This window comes from Trematomus bernacchii, unplaced genomic scaffold (assembly GCF_902827165.1).
Source record: "Trematomus bernacchii unplaced genomic scaffold, fTreBer1.1, whole genome shotgun sequence".
Lineage (NCBI taxonomy): Eukaryota > Metazoa > Chordata > Actinopteri > Perciformes > Nototheniidae > Trematomus > Trematomus bernacchii.
The window spans coordinates 731,409-744,849 of record NW_022987732.1 but is presented as its reverse complement, the minus strand read 5'-3'; the positions used below and the strand labels follow the sequence as shown (position 1 = coordinate 744,849).

The 13,441-nt window shown below is 41.9% G+C and overlaps 1 protein-coding gene across 1 annotated transcript; it reads left to right on the top strand.

Annotated features, from left to right (window-relative positions):
* The first annotated feature begins 1,523 nt into the window (after positions 1-1,523).
* kel (Kell metallo-endopeptidase (Kell blood group)) lies at positions 1,524-13,426 on the top strand. Its single transcript, XM_034145707.1, has 18 exons — positions 1,524-1,899; positions 3,038-3,386; positions 3,966-4,265; positions 4,365-4,486; positions 6,776-6,934; positions 7,345-7,416; positions 7,523-7,711; positions 8,115-8,275; positions 8,355-8,469; positions 8,991-9,086; positions 9,174-9,272; positions 9,356-9,433; positions 10,572-10,678; positions 10,764-10,853; positions 10,940-11,007; positions 11,498-11,646; positions 12,295-12,384; positions 13,068-13,426. Exons 1-18 carry the CDS (start codon positions 1,873-1,875, stop codon positions 13,212-13,214), a joined length of 2,418 nt encoding a protein of 805 aa, XP_034001598.1. The 5' UTR covers positions 1,524-1,872; the 3' UTR covers positions 13,215-13,426.
* The last annotated feature ends 15 nt before the right edge of the window (positions 13,427-13,441 follow it).

Here is a 13,441-nt window from a genome sequence, read left to right as displayed (position 1 = left end):
CGTTTGTGGGGTCCGTTTCTATCGGTTTGTTTTACGGCCTCGTGTAAACGAAAGGGCTATACGCAAGAGAAACTATGCGGATACAACCCGTATCGTCCTCGTGTCCCCATGGAACTAAAGAGCAGATCGCGTTCACACCGGAATAAGTCCCTGAGGGAAGATTAGGCAAATGAAGCCGCTGACGTCACTTCTTCTTCTTCTGCTTTGGGTTTACTGGCAGGCCGCAAACAACTTCACGGCGTATACTGCCACCCGAAGGCTAATGCTAATGCCAGCAAATACAATGGCGGCTTCAAAAAACTTTTCAGAGTTTTACGGGGCGTGGTTTGCAATTCGCCCAGCCAATCAGAAATTGGTAATTTTTCTCCCCAGGATAATCCCACCTCTCTAGCAGGCACTACACATGGGGGTAAAAGTTCTCGGAACTAAGTACTCTTTTTGGTGTGAACGCAAAATTCCAGGCTCTATCGGAACTAAAAGGGGAAAGTACTCCGGTGTGAAAGCACCTTATGTTACAATAAATATCTGCTTTAAAAAATTACAAAGGTTATTTCATCAAAATAAACGTAACAGTGCTCATGACGCAGATTGATCAAATTCATAATAAATATTATATTACTGAATTATAGTTATTTAAGTGTTCATTTGCAGCTGTAAAGGTGTAGATATAAAATATATAAAATAATGATGGGAAGCTAAACATTACAAATTGTTAGTTAATTTATTTTTTGCGTTATATTTTTTTAATTATACTGCGTTACTGCAGTTATCAAATAAACGTAGTGCAGTCAAATGTACAAATTGCATTGCATAGAGAAGAGTAAAAGATAAATAATAGAGAACAATTACAAGTACGCCTACCCCAACATTGCCGCATGTTTTTGGGTCATTTTAGAGTCAGTAGAGTAAGGAGGAACTATTCTTAGTTTACATTACTTTTTTCACATCTTGACACTAAACCAGTGTTATTGTTTATTACATTTCTTTGTGCACACTATTTTCAAGAACATTCATAAGTTATACTTTTAAAAAGTGGTGGGGACACAATTGGCAATTTTAAAAAGTGGTGGGGAAACACACAAACACTTGAGTAGTCCCAAAAAAGGTTTGTCGTTTATATTATTGCTATAACATTTGTTTTATTTGTATTGCCATGTCCTTTAATGTGAGCCTCCTCGTTGCATGATAAAAATGTTTTGGATGATTTCATGAATTTTTTCAATACTATAATTTGCTTTTAGGCTGAATCTGTCCAGCAGCTGTAGATGCAAAAGCACGAACTCTGGTGCATTGACACAGCAATGTTTATTAATGTGCACCGTTAAATAAATATGTTTGTTTTTTTCCACCATATTCTCCCTGGTCGGCCTCCATGTGACTCTCATGAGACGTGTTTCCTCTCAGACCCTGGATGGTGTGCTCTATCAGCAGTGAACAGCCCTGCGTTGCACTGATAGTGACGACAGCGGACGTGAGTGCGTGTGCATCAGAGCGTGTTTACTCTGCAGGACGTGCATGCCCGCATTCAATGCAATGTACAGGCAACAAAAAAAAGGTGTTTGCCTCAACTCATCAACCCTGCAGGCCTTCGTTTCCCAAGCATTTAACCCTGCACACAGGATGGAGAGTTTTCAAACCTCCACATGCATGTTGCAGAGCAGATTCAGTCTTTGCTGGATCGTCTGGAGAGGAGAGTAAGACGTGGCCTGCAGAGTTGTTTTTATCAGAGCGTCAGGAGAGAAGTGAGTGATGCAGAGAGATAGAGAGCTGTTTGACGGACAGCACGGCACACGTGAAGTTAAACATCAAATGTGAAAGACAGAGGATGCAACAGGCTGGGGAAACACAGAGAGACACATCCATCTGCTCAGAATGAGTGGAACTCCAACACAGCTTGAGGTAGGATCCTTGAGAAAGTTGACATGTTGTTATGAAGCTGTTTACTGTGTTCACATGAGGCTAATGTGAGTGTTTTTGAAGTTGCTGGAAACTGGAGCAGAGCCATCCATGTTCCTGCCAGGGAAATGTCGTTATTATTTATATGATGTGTTTTTGATAGATTCTACAATGTGCTGAAATTGTTTTGCCAATGATTGTGTTGCCAAAAACAAACTGATTTAGTTTTAATCAGCTTTCTCTGGTTACTTTGGATCATTGCAGGACATAAAACATGCTGCTTGCCAGTTCCAATACTGTTAAAGAAATATTTAGACCACGAATTATAGTTTTTATTTGTGTTATTGACTCTGTGTTCACTCACACTCTTGAAGAAACTCTTGTTTTTCTAGCCATGCATGTGTTTCGGGGAGAGGTGCATGACAGAGGGTTTTTACTGCTGAGTCGATGACCACACTTATTGACTCAATCTGTTAATAAGTCCCGTTATATTACTATATTTCTACTGTTAGTGAACAGGCGTTATGTTGTATTTGCACGTTTAAAAAGAAAGTTGAGACAGGTGACTTAAATGAAAAGGAATCAAATGGGTAAGGTAAAAAAGCTTGTCCAAATACCTCACTTTAAAGACAGAAACAAACAATGCAAAATAAACTAACGTATAAAACAGCATAACTTTTACTTTACTAATCACATCGTAAATTACAGTTAAAAAAAGCAATATGTTGGAATCAAAGCAATTCAAATTTTTCATTTCTAGAGTCTTGACAGGGATGTTAATAAGTACTTGTCATAATTTTATAAGTAAGGCTGTTTTAGAAAAGGGTGAAATAAAGGGTTGAAGACAAAGAGGCGTATTTGAGTCCATACCAGTGTTTATACAATATTATACACGTTTAAATGCTTAAAATGTAGTCCCCCAAAAATGTTGGAAAAAGCATGGAAACTGAAATGGGAGGGTAATTTGTAAAATATCCTTTATCACGTAATTCATTGTTAAGATTTGTTTTTTTTATTTCCTTGCTGTGGGACAAATAAAGGATTTCTGAACCTGATTATTATAAGAGCAATTACATAAAATATTACATTTAAAAAGAATGTTATTGCTTAAAATTTGACCACTTCATCTGATCACCTCCAGCCTCAGCTATCGGTCCAGCCATCGTCACAGCCAGAACCTGAGGGGGGGCTCCAGCCTCCATCTTTGTTGCAGCCGCCCGTCCCCACCCAGGATCCCCCCCACACCACCCAGATCCATCAAACCCAGATCCATCAAACCCAGAACCATCAAACCCAGATCCAACAAACCCAGATTCAACAGACCCAGATCCAGGAGTCTAACCCCGGGCTCCAGCACCAAGTAAAGCCCGTGTGGATAAACCATAGGAGGCTGCTTCTCTTCGGCTTCTCCTTATGTGCTGTTATTCTGGGACTTATTTACTATACGCATCATAACCCTCAACACAGGAGGACAAGCCAGGAAAGCAAAGGTAGGCCTACATAGAAACACTACAAAATGACACAATAGGTTTAACATTTTGTCTGACTTGGTTTGACCTGACTCAGGACAGATTTATCCCACAGGATATAGTATGTTAAAGAGACTGCTAAAGGGGCATTTTATGCTCATTTCAGTACTTTGTGTCTCTCCTGGGACATGTCTCCATGCTTTAATGTTCAAAAAGCTCTTTATTGTTCTCATACTGCCTGTGCTGCAGCACCTCTTTTCACCCTCTGTCTGAAACCAGAGCCCAGTCTGCTCTGATTGGTTAGCTGGCCGGCTCTATTGTGATTGGTCAACCGCTTAGAGATGTCCCGCCCCTTAGCCTATAACGTACAATGTGTTGGAGCGCCAGGCAATAGAAGCACAAGTATTACATGATGTCCCTATGTCAAGGAAGTAAACATAGGAGTCCAATCGGTGCGGGTGACATTTGGGATTTTAGCCTTTGCAAACCATTTACATGCACACAAACTTATATAACACACTACAGGAAAGGAAAAACACATAATAGGGACCCTTAACATCTTGCCTCTTCCCTCACTTTGTCCCTCACTTTGTCCTGCAGTGACTCCCTGTCTCTCCCCCGCCTGTCAGTGGGCCTCGGCCCGTCTGTCCTCCTCTGCTGATCCCTTCACGCAGCCCTGCGATTACTTCCTGTCCAGCTGTGGGTCTGACCGACTGCCACCAGACGGCGGGGGGAGGCTGAGGGGTCAGGGCATCCCCGGACATCCACAGAACCCCAAGGAAGAGACAGCGTGGACAGAGAGGAGAGGACAGAGTGCAGACAGAGACAACAGAGGACTGAGAGAGGAGGAAACCCTGGACAGAAAGACTGTGCTGCTGCAGTATCTCAGGGGGATTCTGGGTAGGAGCCTGCACTTAAAACATCCCACCATTTCTGTATGAGGAGGTATATTCATATCAAGGTATGGTCCCAATCAATATCTTTATGTCTGTTTGTCAGAATCGAACCACAGTGCAGGCAGTGCAGCCGAGCAGAAGGCCAGAGGATTCTTCCACTCCTGCCTGGACACCAGATCGATAGAGACAGCTGGAGCAGAGCCCTTCCTCACGCTCATTCAGAAAGTGAGATAACTATATTTTCTTAAATAAGTACTTTACCTCCAAAATTAGTATTTGGATATGACCTACCTGTCCAGTGTGAGCTTTAGTTTGGGAAGAAAGCTAAACCTGAATGAATGCTAAATGAAGAATGAAAAGTCTTGATGGATTGAAGTAAAATGATGTCCTGCATTAAACAAAAGAAAATCTATATCAAAACACCAGTTAAAAACTCTCAAACAACTTATGCAGTAAAATCCAAGTCTCATGTATCCAGTTGTATGTTCTCTTCCCCTTACTAGTGTTTTAATAGTAATGTTTTAGTAAAAATGCATGTTAGGAAGTAGGTAGCGTACAACTGGATAGCCTACTTTTTCGTTTTGGCCCAACTCATTTTTCTGAAAGATTCCGTTTTCTCACCCTGTGTTTCCCACGTAACACAGGGTGAGTCATTGATTTACAAATGATGCAATTGGGGGGTGAAATAAACTATTAAAATATGAGCCTACATCCTGTGGGGGAAACTTCTGTAGCAATTGGAAACAGGACCCAGAGAGGCACGAGGAGAGCTGGAGCTTTGATGGCAAACACTGACGGTTTATTTGGAGTTACGGCCGGAGAATTGACAAGACAGGTGGTGTGTCACGAGTTGACACAGCGGTTGCCAAACCAATTCTGAAGAACCCTTTCTGCAGCTCGAGGTTTTAACTAGTTCAGAGTGTAATAATCAACATTCTTTAACAGTGAGACTAAACAAATATGGACCCTGAATCTAACTAGAGCTCTCGTCCATAGGAAAGAATGTGCGCCAGGGAACCTACGTCCCTGAACAGTAAACTACCTCATGGCGGCTTGTGCTCGGTCATAGACTGGCAACAACAATGCGCCCAAGCTGCCCCTCCTTAAGAGAGATAGCAGCAATACCCAAGGCCGTACAACTATGCCATGAGAAAAGAGACAGTGAGAAGAGACAATGATGAACTGTGTCGAAGGTTGAATACCCAGTGGCGACTGGTCATTAGGGGCAGGTGGGGCACAGCCCCACCTAGTGTCAGCAGAAAGTATTACAAATAATGATTACAAAAATGCAAAAAAATATATATATATATAAAATATATTTTAAGATCATGTTTAATCATCTGATTCGTCTGTACATTGCTGTTTTAGTCTGTGTTCTTCTAATTAGTGTGTCTACAGTCACAGTGTGTGCCTATTGAGCTGTTTAGAGCCATGTGGGACAAAACCTGATTATGCCCCTTCCTCTCGCTGTGAAGTCAACGGTGACTGTAAAAACTACACTGCGCATGCTCAGAGTATTTTGTAATGTAATGTGTGTGGCAAAAAAATAATGACCAGAGGGGCATGGAGCTACCATCCCCACCATACGTCATCTCAAATCATTCAGAGCTGATTGGCTGTAAGTACGTGTGCCGCGAAAAGTGTGGTGCTTGAAGAGGAGACGAGAGAGCTGCAGTGGCGCGTCCTAAAACCAGGAAGTAAGCACAAAAAAGCAATGAGGTTTCTCCATAGGATTTTAGAAAATAGCTCGAAATAATATCTGTGGGAAACGTACCTGTTAGATAAATGCACGTTTTGATTAGCCGGATAACATCCACATGTCTACCCTACTTTTATAATTTTTTTATCATAAATCTAATCCATAGATTTATGATAGACTTTTGAAACTACAAGAAGATAAGGAGGACTTTTACAAAAAAGTAATAGAAATGTTTGTCCAGAAGGATAGGAAAATGGACTTCATCTTCAAGTCAAGGTAAGACCGCCATTTTATTGAAAATGGGATCTTACTAAGAGAGAACAATTCAATATTTAAATGATAAAATGACATTTTTTGGGTATCCTTTTGTTGAACTGTCTGTTTAAAATTAATCGAAGCATCAGACAAAAAAAGCTTTTAAAAATAATATTATATTTTGATTTAGGTCAAAATATAATATTTGTAAACCTGAAGAGTCAGTGCCTCACCAGCCATGAACCTCACTGCACGTCACTGCAGAAGCTTATATATAGACATCTAAGTTTTTTGTGCCCCACCACTTTTGTACATATAAAAACGCCACTGTGAATACCTAAGCAAATTATTCCCTAACACATCCCACAATAAAGTTTTCCAAATGCAATATTTGTTTACTCTCTTTAAGGGGTAAATGGAAATCAGACAATACAGGACACGACACATGATGCATCCTATCAATAACATAGCAGGGTTTTATCCATGCTAACAAGTTGTCTGATTCAGGAACTTGATATGATGATAGTATATAATCCCTCTCTCTCTCTCTGTGTGTGCAGCTGGGCGGCTGGGCGGTGTCAGGTCAGTGGAATCGGACCGATTTTAACTCCACCCTGAGCCTTCTGATGAGAGACTACGCCACATTTCCCTTCTTCAACCTGTACGTGGGCAAAGACCCAAATGAAACGCCCCCTGGATCGACCAAGAGATACATACAGGCTAGTATCCTTCAGTGTCAATGTGTCCTGACATAGGGAGCACAGCAAACTAGGATTTCTCTTAAACATGGAGAAGCAGCGTTCAGATATTATGCTCCAAATATCTGGAACAAACTCCCAGAAACCTGCAGCTGCAATTCTTAAATCCAGGCTGAAGACTTTTCTTTTTGTCGCTGCTTTAAACTGAAATATTCTTATGTTACTGCACTGTACGCTTTATTGATGTATTTTATACCTGTGTTATTTCTATATTAGCTTGTTTTATGTTTATCTTATTCTTTTTGCTTTTTAATGACTGTTTTTAAAGGACATGTTTTTCATTTTTGTAAAGCATTTTGAATTGCCTTGTGTTGAAAGGTGCTATATAAATGTGCCTTGCTGCTTTTACTCAAACCTTTTTCTCTCTATAGATTGATCAGCCGGACCTGTTGTTCCCCATCGAGTGGAACAGCAGGACACTGAAGTCTCAAGCTAACACTCAGGTGGATGATTAAGCCGGTCCACAATTGATTCGAGTTTCAAATATATCTTGATAAATTCATCAATATTCATCCATCCTTCATCATCCTCCCGTCTCTGTTCCTCCAGACGCTGCGCCCCTTCCTGGCGTCCTGTCAGAGGTACCTGGCCCTGCTGGGTGCCCCGCCCAACAGCAGCATGCTCCACGTGTGGACTTTCATCTCTCTGTCCTCTGAGCTGGCTGTGGCTGCTGCTCCTCTGCAGCACCGCCTGGCCTCAGGGCAGCTGTACGAGCGCATCACCCTCCGAGAGCTGCAGGTACAACAGGAGACAAACACACTCACTGCGTCTGAAGGGGTTTCAAAAGGGTTGAGTTGTCCAACACCCAGTTGGTTAACTTGAGACCAGAGATAGCTAGGGTTAATGGGAATGACAAGGCTTAGAAATGGAATGTATGGAGTTTAAAGGTAAGGTAAGGTAAGGTAAGGTGAGGTGAGGTGAGGTGAGGTGAGGTGAGGTGAGGTGAGGTGAGGTGAGGTACGTTCATTTATATAGCACATTTTCAGACACAGAGGCAATTCAAAGTGCTTTACATCATCATTAACACTTAATAAGAAGACAACAGAAAGAACAAAAGCAATATGTGTCTGCTTATTTTTTGTGTATAGTTTTAGTTTCACCAACTGTCATAATTTATTTTCTTTACCCAATCTGCCAACAGACCAAGGCCCCTGCTATAGACTGGCTGTCCTGTCTGCGGGCGGCTTTCCACCCGCTGCCTCTCACCGAGGACGACCATGTGCTTCTGCATAACTCCCTCTACATCCAGCAAATGTCCCGCATCATCAGCAAATGGCTGAAGAAGCATGAGCCGAGCACCAGGTACTGTAAGTGACACAAAACCTACCACGGTCAAATATGCCCAGACTTGTCCTCCTCTGACCTCTGACTCCATCCGCAGCCCCCTTCATACCTTCATGGTCCTCAACCTGCTGCACACCCTGATGCCTGCGCTGGACTCCAGGTTCTCAGACACAGAGAATAACTTGTCCGTGGCTCTGGGGCACACTGAAGGGGTGAGTAAAGGAAGGCGAGAAATGCTTTAGAAAAAGGATGCTCATTTTCAGGTTCATATTTATATTTTGTCCTCTGCTGGGACATGTCTCCATGTTTTAATATTCAAAAAGCTCTTTATTTGTCTCAGACTGCCTGTGCTGCAGCACCTCTTTTCACCTTCTGTCTGAAACCAGAGCCCAGTCTGCTCTGATTGGTTAGCTGGCTGTCTCTGTTGTGATTGGATGACTACTTAGAGATGTCCCACCCCTTGGTGTGTTGGAGTGCTAGCCAATAGAAGCGTGAATGTTTCAAAGTGATGTAACTATATTACCGAAGTAAACAAAGGAATCCAATGGAGGCGTTTCAGGAGGGGGGGGGAGAGAAACTCACTCACCTTTCAGACCATGTACATGCACACAAACCTATAGAACACACTACAGGAAAGGGGGGGAAAAACAAAAGCTTCAAAGGGCCCATAAAAAAAAGTCTGACACATGTATGAGCTGTTTTGTTTTAGTCACATCTTGGTTGTCTTCACCAGGTAGCCCCTCGCTGGAAACGCTGTGTGTTAGAGACTGAGAGAGGGTTTCACTCAGTGCTCACACACCTTCTCAGTGAGAAGACAGCACACAGGGAGGTGAGCAGCCATTAGGATGTTCTTTTGGACATTGATTGAATTAAAAAGTCTGGTGTGTATTTAAAAGTGTTTTTTTTTTTTAAACAGGCAGAGGAGATTATTCAAAATATCTTCTCCTCCTTCAAGTCCAAATTACATGAACTCAATTGGACAGATCCGAAGTCTTTCCAGTCCGTCATGAAGAAGGTAACAATGGAAGCAGGACTTGGAATGTACTTCTTGAACTTTGTTGGTGTTTCAGATATCACTAACAGCATCTCTTCCTCCAGGTTCAGTCTTTAACTCCAAGACTTTGGACGACAAATGAGACCTCCACTGAGGCTGTGATTGACCAGCTTTTTTCTGAGGTACATTACAGAAGTGGAGTACAACAGCTCCTAATTTCATGTCATTTATTCAGAGTTAAACTTTTTTTTCTAGTGAGTTTAACCCTAGTTTAAAGTGGACCTATCATGCTATATTTGAATAATATAGTGTAGGACCATACCTATATTAGGCATATTTATACTTTTTTTTTTTCAAAATACCAAACAGATCATGCATTTTAGCCATGCCTCATTTTGCTCAATTTGACATTTTTTAGCTCTGTTTTTGTAAGGGCAGATTCAGTGAGAACAGCACCATCTACATGCCTGCCATATGTACTACAGCGTCTCCAGCGCTTTCGAACGGCAATGGCCGTGGCTGTCTCCTCCTGATTGGTGGAGTTGGCCCAATAGCCGTAGCGCCACCGTCCTGACGTCAGGACAGTGTTCAAATCTGGATCAGTTTTTATCAGATCCGTTGCAGCCCCTTTTTTAGAGATTTGGGTATGGAGGAAAATAGAGAGGGTTGTGTTTTCTGACACTTGGTGAGTTCCCTGGAACACCGGGGACACATATTCATGTATAAAAGACGTACAAAAGTGCATTTTGCATGATAGGTCCCCTTTAAGGTATAATGTGTTACACTAAAAAACAACCTATGGCATTCATATTTTGTTGATTTGTCTAAAATTTTGAAACCCAGTGAAAAGATGAGATTAATCAAATCAACGACGTGTTTTATTATGTCCCCTCTGATGGTGTTGTATCCATATTATATCTTTGAGCATGTTCCAGCGTCAAAGATGTACTTAAATATAACATTTTGAGCCATTTTTTGGATAGGTTTTTCCGATCTTGGGTCATTTTTAACAATATATTGCATTTGTATCAGGAATGTTAGTCATTGGACATCTGGATCTTAAGTTTAAGCAGAAACAAGCTAAGCAAACATTATCTGTAACTGCTTTTTTACATATTTTAAATGGTTTTAATCACAGAGTCTGTTAGAGAAACAAGCCCCCCTGGGACGTCTATTGGCAAAGGTTGTAAAGACAACAACTCCCATAATGCCTTGCTACTCCACGATGCAGCAAATGTCATATTGTGCAGTTTAACTCACTTACATAATTGTAATCCCTTTATTGGAGAAAAACAAGTAACAGTCAGTATGTATCTGTAGGTGACCGGAGACACACGCGGCTTCTTCTCCAACTACGTCCAGCTCCTGTCGATGTGGCAAAAGAGACGAAGTCAACTCCTGGCAGAGCAGGCGGAGGCGGCTGATATGTGAGTGCTGCATCTATTCAATTCTATTTGACAGTAGATATGAATGTTTGGAGCTAGTATTTGAACTTTCCTTTTTTTCTTTTAGTCTGTCTGTCACACCAATTCTCCTCGGTGACGAGCTCCTCTTCCCCATGGGAATGTTTGTCCCTCCTCTCTTCCATCCTAGCTATCCCAGGTAAGGTGTACACTGGTTTTAAAAGAACCATGAAAGTGTTTTCATATAATAAATGTATTGAACATGATTGTTTTCATTCTTAACAGGGCAATGAATTATGGTGTACTGGGTTTCCTCTTTGCCAAAGATATCCTCCACCTGATTCTGCCTGACAGTAAGAGAATCTCATGTTTGTGTTATATCATTTTCAGGTTCATATTAATATTTAGTGTCTCTACTGTGACATGTCTCCATGCTTTCATGTTCAAAAAAGTTTATTTTCTGCCTCTTTTCACCCTCTGTCTGAAACCAGAGCCCAGTCTGCTCTGATTGGTTAGCTGGCCAGCTCTGTTGTGATTGGTCAACTGCTTAGAGTTGTCCCGCCCCTTAGTTTATCACGTACAATGTGTTGGAGCACTAGCCAATAGAAGAGCAAGTGTTACATAGTGAAGTCACTGTGAGAGAAACAGGGATTTTAGCCTTTGCAGAACATTTACATGCAAACATACAAGACCTATAAAACACTACAGGATAAGGGAAACCACAAAAAGCCAAGAAGGGCCTCTTTAATAATAACATTTGTTTTTAGATATAACAGCTGTCGTCTTTCCACTCCACAGATCGATCAATGCATGAATCATATAAATCTCTCTGTTGTGTTGTAGTTTCCTCTCAGAGTGACACGGTGCTTGCGGTGGGGGAGTGTGTGTGGGGTCACTACCTCACTGTGACAGAAGGTGCAGCGTTTACTCTGTCAGCAGCGCAGCAGCAGGAGCTGTGGCTGCAGTACTCTGCTCTGAAGATCACTCTGCAGGTGAGCTGTGTGGTGGTGTGGTGGTGTGTGTGTGTGTGTGTGTGTGTGTGTGTGTGTGTGTGTGTGTGTGTGTGTGTGTGTGTGTGTGTGTGTGTGTGTGTGTGTGTGTGTGTGTGTGTGTGTGTGTGTGTGTGTGTCCCTAGCATTACTATACTTATGGGGACCTAAATCTGTTTACACAGTCACGTGTGGGGACAAAATGGAGGTCCCCATGAGGGGAATCATTTAATTTTAGGGTGAAGACTTGGTTAGGTTTAGGGTAAGGGTAAGGGTAAGGGTTAGGCATGTTTTGGTTATGGTTAAGGTTAGGATAAGTCTCCAGGAAATGCATGTAAGTCAATGTAATGTCCCCTGAAGTGATGTATACATGGTGTGTGTGTGTGGTGTGTGTGTGTGTGTGTGTGTGTGTGTGTGTGTGGTGTGTGTGTGGTGTGTGGTGTGTGTGTGTGTGTGTGTGTGTGGTGTGGTGTGTGTGTGTTGTGTGTGTGTGTGTGTGTGTGTGTGTGTGTGTGTGTGTGTGTGTGTGTGTGTGTGTGTGTGTGTGTGTGTGTGTGTGGTGTGTGTGTGTGTGTGTGTGTGTGTGTGTGTGTGTGTGTGTGTGTGTGTGTGTGTGCAGCTACAGCTCAAACATCTGCATTGTTTCCTCAGGCTTATCGTCAGAGTCTGAGGAACGATCCGAGTGACACCTCCATCTCAGGACTGTCACACACTCGTCTGTTTCTCACTTCTTTCTCTCAGGTACTGGGCTTCTATTATTAGGTTACAATCAGAGGTGGCATGTAACGAAGTACATTTACTAAAGTACTGTACTAAAGTAAAAACAAGAGTATTTTCAACCAGTACATTATCATATTCATATTCACTATAGGTTCAGCTACCCAGTAGTGTTCAAAAAAGTGCAACATTCAGGAGATGAACACATTAATGCTGCTGAAATGGGTCATTCTGCATAACGTGTACTTTTACTTAAGATAGTTCAAGTATATTTTGATGCCAGTACTTTTGTAATAATAATTTATAATGAATGACTTTTACCCGCAGACGAGTATTTTACACTGTGGTATTCCTTCTATTCGTTGTGATTGGTCAACCTCTTAGAGATGTCCCGCCCTTCAGCCTTTCACGTGCAATATGTTGGAGCTCTAGCCAATAGAAGCGTGCGTGTTACATCGTAATGTGGCTTTGTTCCAGAAGTAAACAAAGGAGTCCAATGGAGGCGTTTTAAGGCAGGGAGACATTTGGGATTATAGCCTTTGCAGACCATTTACATGCACACAAACCTATATGACACATTACAGTGAAGGGAAACCCCCATGGGACCCTTTACATTAAAGAATGGAGTCACTTGTCCACCTCTGATTATAATTGTCATCCCCTCTACTCAAAGACTGATTGAATGTCTTATTATTTCCCTTCTCCAGGTGAACTGTGACTCCGACCCGTACCGTGAGTTCATGCCGCTGGAGTCCTCCTTCCTGATCACAGTGATTTGTGCCGAGTCGGACCTGTGTCCTGCAGGCCTGCAGTGCCCCAATCAGACCCAGCAGCACTCATTAGACACATGCTGAGGAGGGTTTGTTTTCTAGTTTTATATTATAATGGATTGTCTGATAAAACTAACTATCCGCTGCAGAACCTAAGCACACTGTGATTGTTTACAAAAAATTATTACAAACATGTTATTACATATAACAGACATTTATGGTGGACATTTTTGTATCAATAGTTGTTAATATGTTTGGATTTTCAATAAATTGCACAAGATGTTACACAAGTTCAATTTGTTTCACAGATC